We start from the raw sequence: 17,497 nt of genomic DNA on the forward strand, positions 1-17,497 counted from the left end.
AAGGACAGATGGGGCAATGGACATCATGGTTGGAAATATACTGTTCCAAAATGAGAGGAGCAGAGCACTGCTTTTTGGAGAGGAGCTCCAAGGAGAGTATATATGTATTCCCTTTTGATCTCTATAGTTGGTTCTGGCAGGAAGAGCAGGGGTATGGGAAGGAGCATATGATAAAAGAAGATCTTCGGGAGAATGACAATGATGTCACCAGCAATTCAGCTGTCTAGAGTATGGGCCGGAGGGGTAAAGAGGAGCCTTGTCCGCCTGCTTCCCGCCTGACTTGAAACTGGATAGAGGATGGGCCAGGGCAACTGTTTACTCTTGGGAACTATTGCAAAACTTGTTGTCTGGGACCTTGGCAGCTGAGGGGAGAGGGAGGATGGAAACAGGCCAATGCTTTGGAAGCCTGGACTGACCTCCCTTGAGCAGGTTATTGAATGTCAGTTCTGGGCTACACAGCTTCCTGGGGTCATGGGATACCTGGGGAGCGACATGGGACTGGGGAAGAATAAGGGAGCCCTAGTGAAATATTTTTGGTACAGTACCAAGTACATTGGTTTTGGAGGCCTACGATGTGAGTTCAAGTGTTACTTTTGTCATTTATTACCTCTGTGTTTTGAGGAAATTAATTTAACCTCTTTGCCCCTCACTTTATCTACAAAGCAAAAGGGTTAGACCAGATGACCTTTAAAATTCTTTCCAGATCTAAACTTATAATCCTTTGATGATGGCATCTTCTCCTACATGAGAGACATTCCTCTTGAGGCCACATGAGTCAGAGATTCGGATAAGTTGGTCCTAAGGCTCTCACTTGAATTTTATTCAACAAACATCACATAAGAGGAACTTGATCAGGGGACTCTGCCAGCATCAATTTGATGAGTTTACCTCTTCTGCTCTAGAGCAGTAGTTTCCAGACTTTATATAGCAATGCCCACCTTTAAAAAACAAAGAAAACCCCAAACCGTCTAAGATAATTTACACTTTCTAAGATACTTTACACAATTTTAATGTAATTGTTGAAAATGGCAACGAGTCATCTATAACTGCTTTGGAATTATTTCAATTTTTATAAGTTGAAGTTTTTTAATTTTGAAAATTAGGTTATTACATTATACTTAAAATCAATGCTGTTGAGAAATACAACAGGTCTTAGCATACTTTATCTAACTTTGAGTTTGCACCCTTCACTTTCAAAATCAACAAGCTGCTGAACACAGTCTGGCCAGTCAGACACCATTGCCAACTGACGGTGATGGTAGCAGATCATGCCCTCTTCAACAGGGATGACTCAAACATGACCTTGTTTACCCACAGTATATTAATGAATGGACTTCTGCATTCAATGCCAGAACAAATTTGACATGTTAGTCTTGTTTTTGGTGGCTTCAATTGGAAATATGTTTTTGCAGAAAAAGGGATGAATTTATGCAGGAGCTATACCCAATAATTTAGGCCACTTTGTGGTGCCATAAACTTCTCTACCTTCAAGTTTTGAAAACTCTGGTATGAACATGCTCATTGGCACCTTGTTAAGAGAACAAAGACAACTCTCCTTAGATTTATTAAAAGCCTTTTAATATATATACATATATATTTAAAAGAAATCAGTAGATTCTAGTTCTGCGCACCAGCTGAGATACGAAGATTAAGTAAGACCCCCATATAGCTACCCTTAGCTCGAGGTTGTCGTCTTTGTCTACCTGAACTCTCCCACCTAGAAGGGTGGCGGGAGGAGGGGAAGGGGAAAGCTGTGTCTGAAGACTCCTCACAGCCCCATCACCCGCTCCAGCACGGATGCAGCCCAGGAGTCCCTCCCCCACTCCAGCCTACGTGGAAAGGTCTGACCTGACTGCAGCTGTTGCTCGCAGCCTTACCCAATAACCCAGTGGGGCTCACTATTTGCTAAGCAAGCCCAGGACAGGAAGACCTTAAGGAACTGCTGGATGTAGCGCGGCGGGGGGGGGGGGGGGGGGGGGGTGTCTCCAAAGCTGGACCTGCACCAATCCAGACCTCTTCATTCCTTTCCCCCCCCACCTACCCGCGGGTAGGATCACCATGGCTACTGGCCCCGCCCAGGGATCAGGCCACAGCCCACCGCCCCCACGCGTGGCACACTATCCTCCGAGAGCGGGCCCTGCCCATCTCCCCACCAATGGCCCCGCCCCCGGGTAGGGGAGAGAGGGAGGGAGAGTGGAGGCGCAGGACTTGTTCAGTGACGCGAGGGGAAGTAGGGAGCGTGTGGGAGGTCAGGAAGGCTGAAGGAGGGACCCAAAGTTGGGAGGGGCGCCGAGGCTGCTCGACCAGGGCCGGCGGGGAAGACAGGACTACAAGTCCCAGCAACCCTCCGGGGGCGGAGCCACGTCCCGGCAGCGAATAGGAAGAGAGTCTCAGGAACAGGCTAGGAGACACGTGTGGCCAATCCCTGGGATCCCCCAGCCATGAGCAGATGGAAGGGGGTGGGGGGCGGGGAGGAGCCTTGGCTAGGCCCCGGACAAAAGCCGCGGCTGGGGCGGCAGCTGCAGGAACAAGTTCCTAGGGGCGCGCAGGAGGACTAGGGGCTGCAACTAGGCCTTCGGAAGGACTACCACCGAAAGGCGGCCAGGGAGAGGTGAGTCGCAGGCGGCCGCGCGGGCCGCGGCGGGGATCCCCTTATCAGTCCGCCCGCTTCCCCCCCCCAACCTCCCTTTAGCCCTACGATGATCAAGTCGTGTGGACCCGGCACCTGGGCCTCCTAAGCCCTGGAAGTTAGCTTGCTCGGCGCTTTGGGTTCGCCTCCCTTGATCATCTTTGCATGGTCTGCAGCCATGGTCAGCACGCTGTCCCCCTCCCCCAACAAGACGTCCGTCCACGCATACGCGCGCGCACTCGCCTTTCTGGACTTTGCCAGGGTTTTTCCCGGAGCTGGTGTTCGCCGGTCTTCCCGCCTCTGTTACCCCCACCTTCGCCTTCCCGGCACCTGTCGCTCCCCGGTTTTGTTCCCAGCCGGGGCTCCACCACCACCCCTCCCCCGCCTCCACACCCAGGGAGCGGGGCACAGGGAGCCGGCCCAAGCTGGGAGGAAAGGAAATGGGAAAAGCGCGGCCAGGTCGAGCAAGCCCAGAGAACCCCTTCCCCACCCGGTGATCTTTATACCATACCACCCTCCTTCTCTAGCGTGGGTTTAGGGGTTCGAACCCCGCTTACGCCAGGAAGGGTTAGTAGGGTCTGGCGTGTGGGCGCGGTTCTGTGACTCTCGCGTGTGTCCCTAAGTTCTCCTAGGTCTTGGTTTGTTGGAAAGGACATGGGGAAGTGGGGTCTTCTTGGGCTGGAATGGGCGGAGCTGGGGGGATTAGGTGTTAACGTGATGCCATCTCGTCCGGGCTGCTCTATCCATCCAGATGGTCGGAATGGCTGGAGGACCTCCCCCCACTCCCATCCCCTCCTCCTCTTCTTCCCCTAGTCTGGTTGGAGAAGAAGAAAAGGGTATACCTGGTGGGGATCCAGCCTCTTCCCCGACCTCACCCCTCTCGCCAAATGTTAGCTAGTACAATATATCACTTAGGAGTTCAAGGCTCTCCTCTCCACGTGGATCACTCTTTGGAAGGTGGTACCGATGACCGGGTTGAGTCTGAGGATTTGAATGTTAGGCTGGAAAAGAGGCAGGCAAGCAGCTGGGAGGGGGTGCTTGTTTCTGGCCACCTTTTAACATGATTCCAACCCCCTTCTTTTTAATGTAGGCTCGGCTTTAGCTCCCTTTCTCAGTCCTTTCTGTATTGGTGAGTTAGAGAGAGGCACACCCACCTCCTGGTGAATCTCACACTAGGTTATCAGGGCTGACGCCTCTCCTAGAAGGCCTCAGTCATAGGGTATCTCTAGTGACAGTGGGATAGGCTGTAAGGTCTCAGGAAAGGCCTTAGGGTGTTTGGGGTGAGTCTAGTTTAGAGGAGAGGAAGTAGAGGTAATAAGAGCTTTTCAACTCATTTAGGTGTCTCACCTCATAACACACACTCATATAATGTCCTTTCTATTAGGCCCTCAAAAGGGGACACTGAAATGGACTGCTACTAGTTCTATTTTGGGCTTGTGGTCAGAAACCCTGTTAAGACTCCTCTTGGGGGATAAAATGGAGGGTAAAATCCCCTTTATACGGCTTTCTCCTCATTTCTTATCCTGTTCCTTCTACTGGCTGTTCCATTATTCTCTGTGACTGCTATGCTTTGGAGAGCTGATACTTGTCTAGATGGGCAACTAAGCTGTGGGGTACCTCCTTCTGTCTTAAAATAAGATGCCTCTGAGCTTTAATTTGCTAGGATCCTTGGTGAGGAGTAGATTTAAATTCTCCTGTTATTTATCCTTTTACATAGAAATCAGCATAGCCCCTTACCCTAAGTGGTCTATAAATTACCCTTCTGTTTATTAGTCAATACCTTTCTTTGTCCTCAGTGATAGGTTCCTGGGGCTTTAGTGGTAAATCGTCTGAACCACTAACTCCATTCCCCATCCTCCATTACCCCAACCTGAAATTGAAATTCAATTGAAATTGAGAATTCAATTTCCAGGATAGTTGGCTGAAGCTCTCTCTCTGGTGACTTCAGCTATGGTTGGTGAATTTATTTAACCTAGGCCCTTCAGCCCTGGTAAGATACAGAGCCAGTTAATCCCTTCTTACTCTAGATTCTGGGTTTTAAAGTACTTTTTTGACCTCAGTTACCACTTGGTTGGGATTGCCTTTCCTATGGACAGTGAGTGAATGGGCACCAGCTCCTGTACCGCTGTAGCCAGTAGTCTCCATGTCTCAGGCTGGAAGGACCTAGCCTTTGGAAGAAATGCCTTGGGTGTGAATACAGCTCCCCACATTACTGTCTCCTTTCTGATGTCCCTTTAGGTATCTGATCTCAGCTCTGGTATTTGCCTGGGAAGCAGGGCTAGCTCTGACCTACAGATCTTCCCTGCGGACGTTTTTTGAGGAGCAGAGAGGCATAACTGTGATTGGGTTTGGTGGAAGTATGGGGTCGTAGGAGATAACTAACTGCCCCCTCTCCTCCCTTAGGTGTGTGTACACACCATTCCTCATTGTCTGAAGGATGTCCTTAGTGACTGGTAATTTCTTCCTCTTGCCATCTGTTATTTATTCAGTGTGTTTTTTTTTTCTTTTTCTGTGAGTCCCAGTCACCAAAACCCATTAGTTTTTAGCAAACAGATCCTCTGTGTCTTCTCTGCTGTAGTTTTGTCAATGGAAATTATTTGAGGGAGGTTAGAATGCCACACTTCTAAAGTATTTACCAAATGATTGCATTCTGCTCTCTACTAGTCTCCCTCTAGTTGGCACTTAGGTAGGTCTGAGATGTTGGGCATCCATGACACTGTTACAAGGACATATCCAAATTGAACTTGGGGATGGGGAGTGAGAAGGGACTGTAGAATGAACTTTTCACCTCCATCCCCACCATGGCATTTGTCTCCCCCTGGCTTCATTTAAGGGGAAAAGGGGAGGTGTCCAGTTCCACTTCAAGACCAGTTTTTCTGGTCCCAGAGTCAAGAAGGTTGGGAAATTGTCTTTGAGAACTGGGGTAGGTGGAGGGAGGGATGGAGTGGGGGTTGGGGGGCTGGTTTGGGAAGTCAGAAGAATCAGTCCCAAATTAGGAAGAGGCAGCTAGGGACCCCAGGCAGTTCTCCAATTGCTCTCACTGCCATATCTGCTGCTTCTTTTCTGTAGCATTGAGAGCTCGATCTGATTACACCCATTTTATAGACTGGGTAAGTGAGACCCAGCAAGATTAATCAAGCTATTTTAGGCCACATAGCAGGGTCCAGATTAGAATTTTGAAGGGCGCCAAGCTTCCCAAGTTGACAATATGTACTTCCCTCCTTCCATTGCAGAGGTGTGTTTTTTGAGTGGGGAGTCTCTGGGTGTTCTATAGGAAAGATGATTCTCTGGGTCAGGAAGGGATTTAATATATTCAGACGTGAGGTAAAAATAAAAGATTTCAATACAAATAAGATAAAATTAAAAAAGATGGGGGGAGGAGGAAAGCTATTCATACTCCATAAGTGTAGAAGGGAGAGGACAAGGGGGTGTGGGCTGGATTGGCTGACTTTTAGACAAGAGCCTTTCTCAACCTGCTTCACTTCTTGATCCCTGGCTGAGGACAAAATTCCAGATGTGGCAAGACCTGCAAAAACCCAAACTGACACGGGCCAGAGGCCACCAACCTTGATATTTTCCTCAACGAACATAATATTGCCTGTCCTGATCTTTGTGTGTGCAAGGGAAGAAAGCCTTGCTTTCTTTGTAACCTCACTTATTCAGGTGTGGCAGAAGTCTTGACTATATGTCTACCCCCCCCCCATCTTTTTTTCTTTCTCCACTGGCCCCTCCCTCCCTATCCCCAACCTGTTACTCCTGCTGCCTTGTGGGAGGATAGGACAGGATAGGATGGAGGAGGGAGGGTAGGTGGTTTTGTTCATTTCCTGGAGTGGCAGGAGGATATTCAGATTTGGGGTTCCTAAAAAATAAAAAATTGACTTGTTTCTTCCAGTGTCAGGAGGTCCGCTTCTGTAGGGTCCACAGCAGCCCAGCTCAAATAATAGTTTCTTTAGAGCTTCAAGGGAGCCTTAGACAGATCATCTGGTCCAATGCAGTCTCATTTTACATCTGGGGAAAATGAGGCCCACGGGGGTGGAGTGACTTGCTCATGGGCACATAGTTGGTGGTAGAATTAACTAGTCCATTGCTCTAGAAGTGACTGGTACATGTGGAGTTCCTGAGATGCACAATTAGTGCAGCTAAATGACCTGACTGGCTCATTGTTCTACCTGGCCCACTGGTTTCCTCCTCTGTGTAACTGGAACATTCTGGGTCTGATTTTGTAATATATTTTGGAAGCTACTGGGCTACCTCAGTCCTTCTCATTGCCAGCCCACAAATACTTGGCTATATCTGACAGTGAGAAAGACCTTGGCTTGTCCAGAGTCCTGGGGTAATGGATGCAGCTTCTTTGGGGAATAGAGTTTGGGGGAGTGAGGTCAAAATTGTGACAAGGGCCTCAGAAAGAAATCTAGAAGGGAATTGTGCAATTCTGGTTGGGTGCACTAGAGATTGGGGAGCTGTGTGTGTATGATGAGTAAGTTGGGGTCACAGGAGTTTCCCCTGTGTTGTATCTGGAGTGCCCCCCAAGAGTTCTTAACCTAGATTCTGTGAACTTAGTTATTTAATATTTTGAGGACTATTATTTCAATGTAAGTGAATTTCCTTGTAATCTTGTATTTTAGGTTTTTTTATACTTAAGAACACAAAGGTATCCACAGGTTTCACCAGACCAGGACACACACGAAAAAGGACTAACTGCCCTTTTCTCACACCCCTTCCCCATCAGCCACAAAATGTGGTGGGAATGTGAGGTTTCTTTGCCTTAAATACATTGCCAGCCTGGAATGAAAGCAGAGCTGAAATTAGTCCCTCAGAGAAAGAGCTATCCCTGACTTTCTCCATGGTTTCATTCTTCTCTTAGCCTTCCCTAGTATTAGGGGAAATTCTACTTTATCCCCCTTGAAGCCTTTTTCTGCTCTTCCACTGAGATGCTAGATCATCTGTTCTGGTGTATTTGGAGAGAGGAGTTGGAGCCATGATGGCAAATGGCTCTACCCAGCTGGAACTAAACACGGGTTGTTATCTGGGAGTCCCAAGCCATGAGACTAGGGAAGTTTGGGGGTTGAGGGAGAGATGAAGGTAGGTTCTCTCTTTACTGCTTCTTCTCTGACCAGGGGCCTTCTCTTGGGCAGGCAGCGTCTGTCCCTCTTACAGCCATGTCAGCCAAGGCAATATCGGAACAGACGGGGAAAGAGCTTCTCTACAAGTACATCTGCACCACATCAGCGATCCAGAACCGATTCAAGTATGCTCGGGTCACCCCTGACACCGACTGGTCTCACCTGCTGCAGGACCACCCCTGGCTCACTAACCAGGTCAGCTGCCTACTAGACCTCCATATTGGGGATGGGAGGTGGGTGGCAGTGGGATAGGAAGGCAGCCTTGTTAGGGAGACAAGAATAATTATTAGATAACAGTCTGTGTTGAGTTTTGTCCACGGGTGCTGCGGTTAGATGATGGTTGGTCTGGCCTAGTGAATCCACAAACACTGCACTGTTCCAGGCCCTGTGTTTTGTGCAGCAGTTACAAATACAAACATGATAGGCTCCACCCTCAAGGAGCCCTGAGTTCTGTTGGGGGTGGGGGAGGGGAACAATATGGTGACAGATATGGACATGGCAAAGTGCATGTGCACAAACTACACCTACAGTGATGTTGGGGGGGAGTGGGGGAGGTGGAGGAGGAATAAATAACCAAGGGCATGGGAGCTGTACCTCGAAGGAGGCAGATTTGAACTGAGCCTTGAAGGGAATTAAGAGTTCCAAGATGTGGGGGTGAGGAGAGGCATAACGGAAGGGCCAGTGAGTGCAGAGGTGTAGGTAGGAAGTGGAAGCAAGATGGTGGGCAAGCCAGAAGTTCCATTGGAATGGAGCGGTTGAGAAGATGCTTGGTAGGGTTGAGAATTAGAGCTAGGTCTTGAGAGATGCACAAGATTGGGATAAGCAGAGGGGAGAATCTAAGATCTTTAGGGACCAAAATGTCTGTTCTCTCCCAATGAGGCAGCCAGGTGGTGCAGTGGATAGAGCGCTGTGCTTGGAGTCAGGAAGACCTGCGTTCAAATCCAGCCTCAGACACTTTCTGGCTATATGACTCTGGGCAAGTCACTTAACCTCTGTTTGCCTCAGTTTCTTCAGTTGTAAAATGGGGATCATAATAGCACCTGCCTTCCAGGGTGGTTCTGAGGATCAAATGAGATTTGTAAAGTGCTTAGCACAGGGCCCAGCACATAGTCGGTGTTTAATAAAGCTTATTTTCTTCCTCTCCTCTGTCTTCTTCCAGCAATTGGTGGTCAAACCAGATCAGCTGATCAAGCGTCGAGGGAAGCTAGGCCTGGTTGGAGTCAACCTCAACTTAGATGGTGTCAAGTCCTGGTTGAAGACCAGGCTTGGAAAAGAGATCACGGTGAGTCTTGAAGGAAGGAGAATGAACTCCTAAGGGCCCCAGGGTTGGGACACACATGCCAGCAAACTTATTTAGGTCTGGATTACATCTATGTTGAACGGTACACAGGCTTCCCTGGGCCCCCTCTGCCTTTTACTACTGTCATAGTGTAGGCTCATGGAGTACCAGCCCATCGGTTAAAATGGTAGAGTATGGCACAGGAGTAATTATCACATATATCCCAACATCGGCTAGGAATAATCCAGCATCATCTGTGAGATTCTTGTTACAGATGGCCTCCGTTAACATGGATATTAGAGAGGACACGGTGTCCAGGTAGGCAGTGTAGATGAGGCTGAGCCAGTAGTTGTGACTGGCTGTATGAAGAGCTCGTTTTGACTGTAGACAACAGAGTCAAAGTGAATATTAGCAAAGGTGAGAGGGAAGAAAGGGATAGTTAACTAATCTATGGTTTAAGCTCAAGAACAAGGGTTTCTCATTTCCTCTCCTAGGATGTGGAATAGCATCAATGATAGGTTTGTTGTTTTGTTTTGTTTTGCTACACCTGATTTTACCATGGCAGGACCACACAAAGCCCAGATGTTTACAAATAGGGGTGGGAGGGGTATAGTGACATGTTTTTTGCATCAGGTGCCAGGGGGTTAAGGAAGGAGGGAGATGGTTCGGAGAGAAGATTTGGGGAGTTTTAGGAGGGGAGAGTGGAGGTAGAGATGAGCTTCTTCCCTTTTTTTTTTTTAATGGGAATCCCTCAGATTTCAGACCTGAATCCCTCAGAACAGTTTCCCAGGGTTTCAGATGGGGAACTAACAGAGAAAGTTACACATTTTTTCCTTCCCTGACCTCTGAATGTCCTTGCCTTTGGGGACACTGAAGCTTGGGTGTGTGTTTGTGTTTTGGTGGAGGGGAAATAGCACATCCCTGGGGATGCTATCATCTTCCTCCCTCCTCACCAACCCCCACCCCCCATCAGGGAGGGGGGCATCTGGGCAGCCGTCTGGCTAGGCGGGAGCTGTGATGTATCACTGTCTGGGTCCCTGACTCAGCGGTGACGCATGGAATTAAGTCAGGGGACAAGGGGATAAACCATGTCTGATAAGGGAGCGGTCTCTGCCGATGGCTCAATCAGACTGATTAGCTCTGTGTGGTTCCCCCTAACTCCCTAGGAGGGTCTGTGTCAAAAAGCTTTTAAAGTGTCCTGATTTATCTCCTTTTCCTTCCTCCCTTGGGTATTACCTTGCATGACTTCTCTAATGTCCTCATCTTGTCTAACCTTGGGTAGCATATTGGCTCCTTATTCTACCCAAATAGACTCTCTTATTCCTAAACACCTCCCCCCCCCACTACCCTCCCTGGTTTTGGGGATTGGATGGGGAGGAGCTAGTCATTATATGCTCTTCTTCGGAGATGGTGCGGAGAGGTCATGGAAGGCTCAGATAGCTTCCCTCTCTGGAAACCTCACTGCATGGGAGAAACACCACCCCCATCCCCTGTGTTTGCCAGGGGCAGGCTGTGGCTGGTGTGGAGGCAGGGAGAGTATGTGATCATCCAGGAAGATCTCCTTAAGCCTAGATATCCCTATCCCTCTTGCTCCTGTTGCCATGGATTAGAGCCTAGGGGCGGGTTCTGTATTAATGGTCCTGACTTCCTAAACAAGAAGCAATGAAAGATTGCTTACCCTCAGCTCCCGAGATGTGATTTGCTCCATATTTCTGTTTTTTCCAGATCGCCAAGGCCAAGGGCATCCTTAAGAACTTCCTCATCGAACCCTTTGTCCCCCACACTCAGGTGTGTATCATCCAGTCCTTCCACAAAGACTTATTCAGCAGTCAGTAAAACATTTACTAAATGTGCTGCCAAGAACTGTGTTAAGCACAGATAAAGAGACAAAGGTAAAAATCCTGCCCACAAGGAGCTTATCTTTGATCATTTTTACAGATAGAAGCACCATGCTGTGTACCACACCCTGCGCTTGTACAAAACCACCCCTAGCATCTTTTCTTCCCCCAATCCTTTTGTCCCCTTGTTTTTGTTGACTTGCAAGATGTCTAAAGGAAAAATCAGACTGATAGAGAAAAGCAGTTGGAGTTGGGAATTGGAGCCTGGAAAACTGGGTTAAGGAGGAGAAGAGGGAGTGAGAAAATGAGTGTAACTTGCCAGATGGGAAGGACTTCCTGTTGTCCAGCATGTGGAACTGGGTCCATGCTGGATCAGGTTAAACTGTTCTAGCATAACTTGGGATAACAGGTATCCTTTCATGTATGTGCCTTCAGGCACACAACAGAAAAGCTGTTAAGCCAACATTCCATGGGTGAATATTCTCATCCCCCTTTTCTAGAAGGGAGGCTCATATCTAGTGGCAGCTTGGGCATCATGTGGAGACCAGGGCTAGTCCCTGCGGTTCTTGCCTTTCCTGGTTCTCTGGGGATGTTAGTTCCTGCCTAATTGTCTGCCCATCTGCACAGGCCGAAGAGTTCTATGTCTGCATCTATGCCACTCGAGAAGGGGACTACATCCTGTTCCATCATGAGGGTGGGATGGACGTTGGGGATGTTGACACCAATGCCCAGAAGCTGCTGGTTGGAGTAAATGAGAAACTGCACCCTACTGACATCAAGCAACATCTGCTGACTCATGTCCCTGAGAACAAGAAAGAGTTGAGTGTGGGCAGAGGAGTGGACCCCCCTAGGGTGGTGCAGGGAGAGGCAGGGTGGTCCCAGGGAGAAGGAGGGCATCCAGCTTGGGCATTAGGGGAAGGAACAGTCTAGAAGGGCCCTATTTTTATCTGAGATACCTGTAATCCCCAGTGACATTAGTGTGACCCCAATGCCTAGATTTGCTGTGGGGCTGGAGTGGGGAGGTGGGGGCACATGGGACAAAGAGGATGGTGGAGACGATGTAATCAGTATTCTTTTATCCTGGCATCCTAAATTCTTTTAGAAAGGAGAAAAAAAGCAGGATTTTCTATCCAGTTCCCTCCCCAAGCTCTCTTTAACTGGGCCCTTTAACCTATGGGGCAGAGAGATGACACATGCAGCCAGATCCATGGCAGACAGAAGTTGTCCTCCCGTCTGGGAGAGGATTGAGTCAGGGAGAAGAATATTCATCTCATCTGTTCTCTGCCAGTTATGCCCCTCTCCTTGCCAGCCAGCTCCTTTTCTGCCTCAGTGCTTCAAGGACGGGTGCTAAGACAGACAGAGCCTCTGAGATGAATGAATTTGCAGGGAGTGAACAGGGTTGAGCTGGGTCTAAGCATGGGGGAATTGAAGCTGGAAGTGTGTCTGTCTCCTTTGCCCCACTCCTCTCCCTTCCCTCTAAGCTGAGAGATCTCTAACGAATGATTCTGTTTCTCTCAACTCAGGATCTTGGCCAGCTTTATTTCAGGACTCTTCAACCTCTATGAAGACCTCTACTTCACCTACCTTGAGATCAACCCCCTGGGTAATTTGGATCTGCCACATGGGAGGGAGGGAGGGAGGGAGGGAGGGAGAGGAAGGAACCCCCTGTTGGATTTTGCCAAAATAGCTGCCCTTGGTAGCGGGTGTTGTTAGGAGTAGGTAGGGAGGAAAGGAAGGAAGAAAATTCTTCAGTTTCCAGGTAGGCCAGTCAGAGTCTAAGGGCAGGGGGAGGTGGGGAATGTTTCTTACCTAGGACCCCTGAATTTGCTTCTAAAATATGATAATAACTATTTCAGCATTATTGGCTTCCTTTGTACTCATCTGTGTTTTGTGCTATGCATTTTAAAAACATTGTCCTGAGAAGGGGATCCTTATGCTTCACTAGCTAGCTGAAGGGGTCCCTGATTCTTGCCCTTCCCCCACCAAAATGGTTAAGAATCCCTAGTCTAAGCTCTCAAGTTGGCATTGGGTCTCTAAGAACTGGTGATCTCTCTAGCCCTTTGCACGTTTTGAATTGGCCTTATTTTGGGGGAAGTTGCTGACATTTAAATGGGTCTTTCTTGTTGCCCTTCATGTCAGTGTCCTCCTGCCAAGAGTTGCCTCTACTTTTTTATCCTAGCCCTTCAGAAGCACCTTCTTCTCCTAGTTCTTTGTCCTCAAGACACCTTCCTTCCCTTCCCTTCCCAGAACACACACCCTAGCACTTTCCCTGATGAGTTAGTCAATCATTGACACACTTCAGGATGAGCAAGTGAGTCAGGCTGTGAAAAGGCCATTTGGTTTGGCAGCCTGGAGTGGGGGGAGGAGGGAGGCTCAGGCATCTTTGGCTGCTGCTTCTTGAGACAAAGTCCAGAAAGCCAGGAAGTAAAATCATTTGCTCTTAGCACGGCTGATTTGGCGCTCTTCTTAATGGGTGGAAGGGGGAATCTTGAGCCAACTTAATTATCTAAATGGACTTGGGGGGGGTGGAGGGGGGGGGGAGTGGGAGAGGGAAAAAAGAAGTGGATTTGTCCTGAACCATAGTTAAATTAACTCTGACATTTGGGAGAGAGGGTGTGGGGAGCTTGGCTCTGTCCTTCTCCAGCAGGAAAATTGGCTACTCCCTCGCCCTGGAGCTGGCTTCTCCCTGTTGGGAGGCCCTAGGCCGTGGGGGACAGTGGAAAGTGAGCTTGATTAAAAGTCACAAATTGCGTTCAAATCCTGTCTCCACCAGTTACTTCACTGTGTGGCCTTTGATAAGCTACTTAAACTCTGTGCTTCAGTTTTCTCACTTGAAAAATGTTGGGGTTGGATTAGATGACGTGTCTGGTTCCTTCTAGCTCCAGGTTAGGGGTTTTTACATTGTGTGTGGGGGGGGGGTGTGGCCTAGATTCCTGTGATAGTCTAATTAAGCCTTTGGACCCCTTCTCAGAATAGTGTTTTTCAATTCATCCAACAAAACACATAGAATTATAAAGGAAACCAACCATACTAAATATAGTAATCAGGGTATTTTTTTTGTTGTTGTTTTAAAGAAACAAGGTCTCTGATCCCAGGTTAAGTACACCTGCTATGTTCAGGGATGCTAATGAGATGAGTGTACCTGCAGAAAAGTGTAGCCATGACACAAGTGCATTCCTTTTAGGGAGGGATGGGGAGAACAATGGATAGGGTTGGTAATTATATTAAGGCAAAAAAAAAAAAGAACATTGCCTTGAAAGCCCATGCTATAGGTAAGATCATTGTTTCTCCAGAGGGTAAACCGGCCTTCTAGACCAATTAAAAATGAACCAACAAGTCATTTTCCTGAAGCATGCTTTCCTTGGAACCTAGCCTGTCTTCTTTTGGGGTCTAGGGAATCATCAGATTTAAGTCCCATGGAAATGCAGGTGGCTGTGAGGCCGAACTTCAGGGGAGACAAGAAGAAGGGGGCAGGCACTGGGGTGGACTTCCTCCTGACTCTGCTCTTCTTTCCCCAGTTGTGACAAAGGATGGCGTCTATATTCTTGACCTAGCTGCCAAGATTGATGCCACAGCTGACTACATCTGCAAAGTGAAATGGGGAGACCTGGAATTTCCTCCCCCCTTTGGGCGAGAAGCTTATCCAGAGGTAGAACCCCATTCTCCTTCCCCCCTGCCCTTATCCTTTCCACCTATCCCTTATAGAGCTGTTGCTTAATAACAGGGTGGGGTAGTTATTTGGTTTTCAAGGGAATCTTCTAGATAATGGAGACTTGGAAGGAGGGACAGAGGGAGGGTAAGGGTATGTGTTTGAGCACTGTATGGAGGTGGGGTGGGGAGCAGAGCTGGGAATAGAACCTAGGGGAGTCTGTCATTCTCTGCTCTTAATCAAGGAAGATAGATGGCTGGAACTTAGCCTCCCTTGGCGGTCTCAGCCAAGAAAAGAATGGCGAGTTAGATTTAATTTTCTTAAAACCCCCTCAGAGTTGGGGGTAGGAGATGGATGTCTGCAAAGCCTTTGTATCCTGGCCAGAAATCCTTTTAAATGTTCTTCTCAATCTACCTCCCTAGGTTCAGGCTCTTAACTTGATTGGATGGCTTCTGTTCATTGCTGCCTCCCAACCATTTCCCCCCTGAGCTGAATCAGAAGGCGTCTCTGCCTGGCTGCTCTCTCAGAATGTTAATTGACCTCTTGCCACTGCCTGCCCCCAGCTTTCAAAGTCTTTACCTTGAGATTAGGCATTATTAAGTCATCTTGGCTGAGAGAAGAATCTGGGGCTGAGAAAGGAGATTTCGGGAGGTGGGGGTAGGGAAGAACAATGGACAGGAGAGGTAGTAGGAGATAAGAACCAGGGCAAGGACTGAGAAGAAAGAGAAGAGTTCCATCCTAGACAAGTAGGTCTGAGGGAGAAATGAAGGCAGCATAGGAAGGAGAGCTTGGTAGGTTTGGCCCAGAGAGGTGCCTGATGCAGAGGATGGTGATACTGAGGGCGTAATGTTCTTTTCCAAAAACCTTGTCTCTAAGAAATGGGGGCCCCCACCCAGTTTCCCCCTGCCAGTTTAATGACCTCGTACCAAGTGTCTCTTGAGAGAGGGAGGTATCTGGATCATCTCTCAATTTGGGGAGAAAGATTGGCTAGTGGTAGGGGAGTAAAGTCATCTGTGGCATATTGCTTAGGCCAGGAGGAGACCATTCATTCTGTGATTTCCCTCAGGAAGCCTACATTGCTGACTTAGATGCCAAAAGTGGGGCAAGCTTGAAGCTGACCTTGCTTAACCCCAAGGGAAGGATTTGGACGATGGTGGCTGGAGGTGGCGCCTCTGTTGTATACAGGTGAATTGGGGGGGAAGGGGAGCAGGTAGTGGTAGAGAGGAAGGTGTTTTTCCACATGACTTATCCCCTTCTCCCTCTAAACACTCTCCAAAGGGTAGGGGCTAGAACCTCAAGTAGTGAATGAGAACACTTGTTCTAGATTCTGAGTTTTTTTCAGTCTCATTGTGACCTAAGACACAATGTCTTAGAGTCTGTGTATGCCCAACTGCTGCAAGGAGAGAGCCTCTCCAGAGTGCTTTGGGAAAGGGCCTACAGCATAGACTTTATATGTTATTTTTAAAGCCAGAAGCAAGGAAAATCTGTGTTCTCTAGAACTGTTTGCTGGAGCAAATTTTACTTGTTGCTTTAGTTACTAGGCTGTCTACTTGGACATGGATTGAAATATGCTATGATGGGTGACTGGCTTGGAAAGAGAATGTCATTGAGAGCCTATATCAGATTGCATGCCGTCTTGGGGAGGAGGGAGGGGAGAGAGGGGAAAAATTTACAACTCAAAATCTTATGAAAGCGAATGTTGGAAATTATAGAGAAAAGAGAATGTCAGTCTGTACAAGTCTGAAATACACAACTGTTTATCCATATGTAGTCCCCCCTTTACCTCCTGCAAGTGTTCTGTAAGCGTGGTGCCATGTTAAGATGTTGTGGTCCTATACTGGCCATAGAATTAGGAAGTCTTTGATATTGGCTAGTTGTGCGGCCATAGGTAAGTCACTTCACTGCTCCCGAGTCTTAGTTTTCTCAACTGTAAAATGGAGATTATACCTGTAGCACCTACCACACAGAGTTTTGAGGCTCAAATGCTGATCTAAATAGGTGTTTCACAAGAGCATAAGATCATTGATTTAGAGCTGGAAGGAACCTTAGAGATCATTAAGACCAATTCCCTCATTTTACAGAAGAAGAAATTTCGTAGGCAGAGAGAGGTCGAGTAGGTAGTGTGTGTCTAAGGTGGATTCTGAGCTCACGTCTTCCCGACTGTTTGGCCCTCTATCTACTATACTATGCACTCCTGTCTATAGCGCAATTACCCACACTTAATGTATAACTCCAGCTTGCAGGCTTTCCTGTCCGATCCCCTTGTTCATGCTGTCTCCCCAGTAGAATGTTATGTTCTGTGAGGGTAAGACCCGTCTCTGGAGCTGCACTGTAGTGGTCACTTAGTAAACACTTGTTGATGCATTGGTGGATGGATGACTAAGAGTGAACTACAACCTCTTTTCTCTTGCCCCAACCACTTTTTTCACAGTGACACAATCTGTGATTTGGGGGGTGTAGAGGAACTGGCTAATTATGGGGAGTACTCGGGAGCTCCCAGTGAACAGCAAACTTATGACTATGCCAAGACCATCCTCTCCCTCATGACCCGGGAGAAGCACCCACAAGGTGAGACGGTTCCCCCTACCGTTTTCCAAAAGAAAGCCTCCAACCTGTCATGTACCCAAGGCCTGTTACAACACTCTGCCCCACTCTTGGTTTTCCCTATTGCAGGTTATCTGCATGTTAGCCACAGCCTACCTTTTAATTACCAGCTAACTTTCCTTGACCACTGTAATTGGTGTGTGCTCAGGAAAGGAATATAGGCTAGTTCTATCATTCTCACACACCAGCCATGGTTAGAAAGAGTAGTCTTCTGCATCAGAAATAATAGTTGAGGAATTGTCTGCAGTTTGGAATCGCATGCTTCGTGATGTGTATGTGTAATTTACAGCTCTGGACCTGAAAGGTCCAGGGAGAGTTGTCATTTCCTTCTTACTTATTCTCTTGTGGCTCTGAGGTCAGTTACAGAAGAGCTGG

At 48.0% G+C, this 17,497-nt stretch overlaps 1 protein-coding gene across 3 annotated transcripts in view; it reads left to right on the plus strand.

The window, feature by feature from the left end:
• The first annotated feature begins 2,455 nt into the window (after positions 1-2,455).
• The window catches only part of ACLY (ATP citrate lyase), a 45,671-nt gene continuing 30,629 nt past the window's right edge, over positions 2,456-17,497 (plus strand). Inside the window, exons 1-9 of one of the 3 annotated variants that reach the window (XM_036754584.1) lie at positions 2,456-2,611; positions 7,765-7,947; positions 8,912-9,034; positions 10,757-10,819; positions 11,497-11,687; positions 12,393-12,472; positions 14,388-14,518; positions 15,585-15,703; positions 16,950-17,086. In XM_036754584.1, coding sequence (XP_036610479.1) covers positions 7,789-7,947; positions 8,912-9,034; positions 10,757-10,819; positions 11,497-11,687; positions 12,393-12,472; positions 14,388-14,518; positions 15,585-15,703; positions 16,950-17,086 — 1,003 coding nt within the window. In that variant the 5' untranslated portion in view covers positions 2,456-2,611; positions 7,765-7,788. The remainder of the gene's footprint in view (positions 2,612-7,764; positions 7,948-8,911; positions 9,035-10,756; positions 10,820-11,496; positions 11,688-12,392; positions 12,473-14,387; positions 14,519-15,584; positions 15,704-16,949; positions 17,087-17,497) is intronic. The other 2 variants (XM_036754586.1, XM_036754585.1) reach the window with 2 other exon arrangements.

The sequence above is a fragment of the Trichosurus vulpecula genome, chromosome 4 (assembly GCF_011100635.1).
Source record: "Trichosurus vulpecula isolate mTriVul1 chromosome 4, mTriVul1.pri, whole genome shotgun sequence".
NCBI classification, from domain to species: Eukaryota; Metazoa; Chordata; class Mammalia; order Diprotodontia; family Phalangeridae; genus Trichosurus; species Trichosurus vulpecula.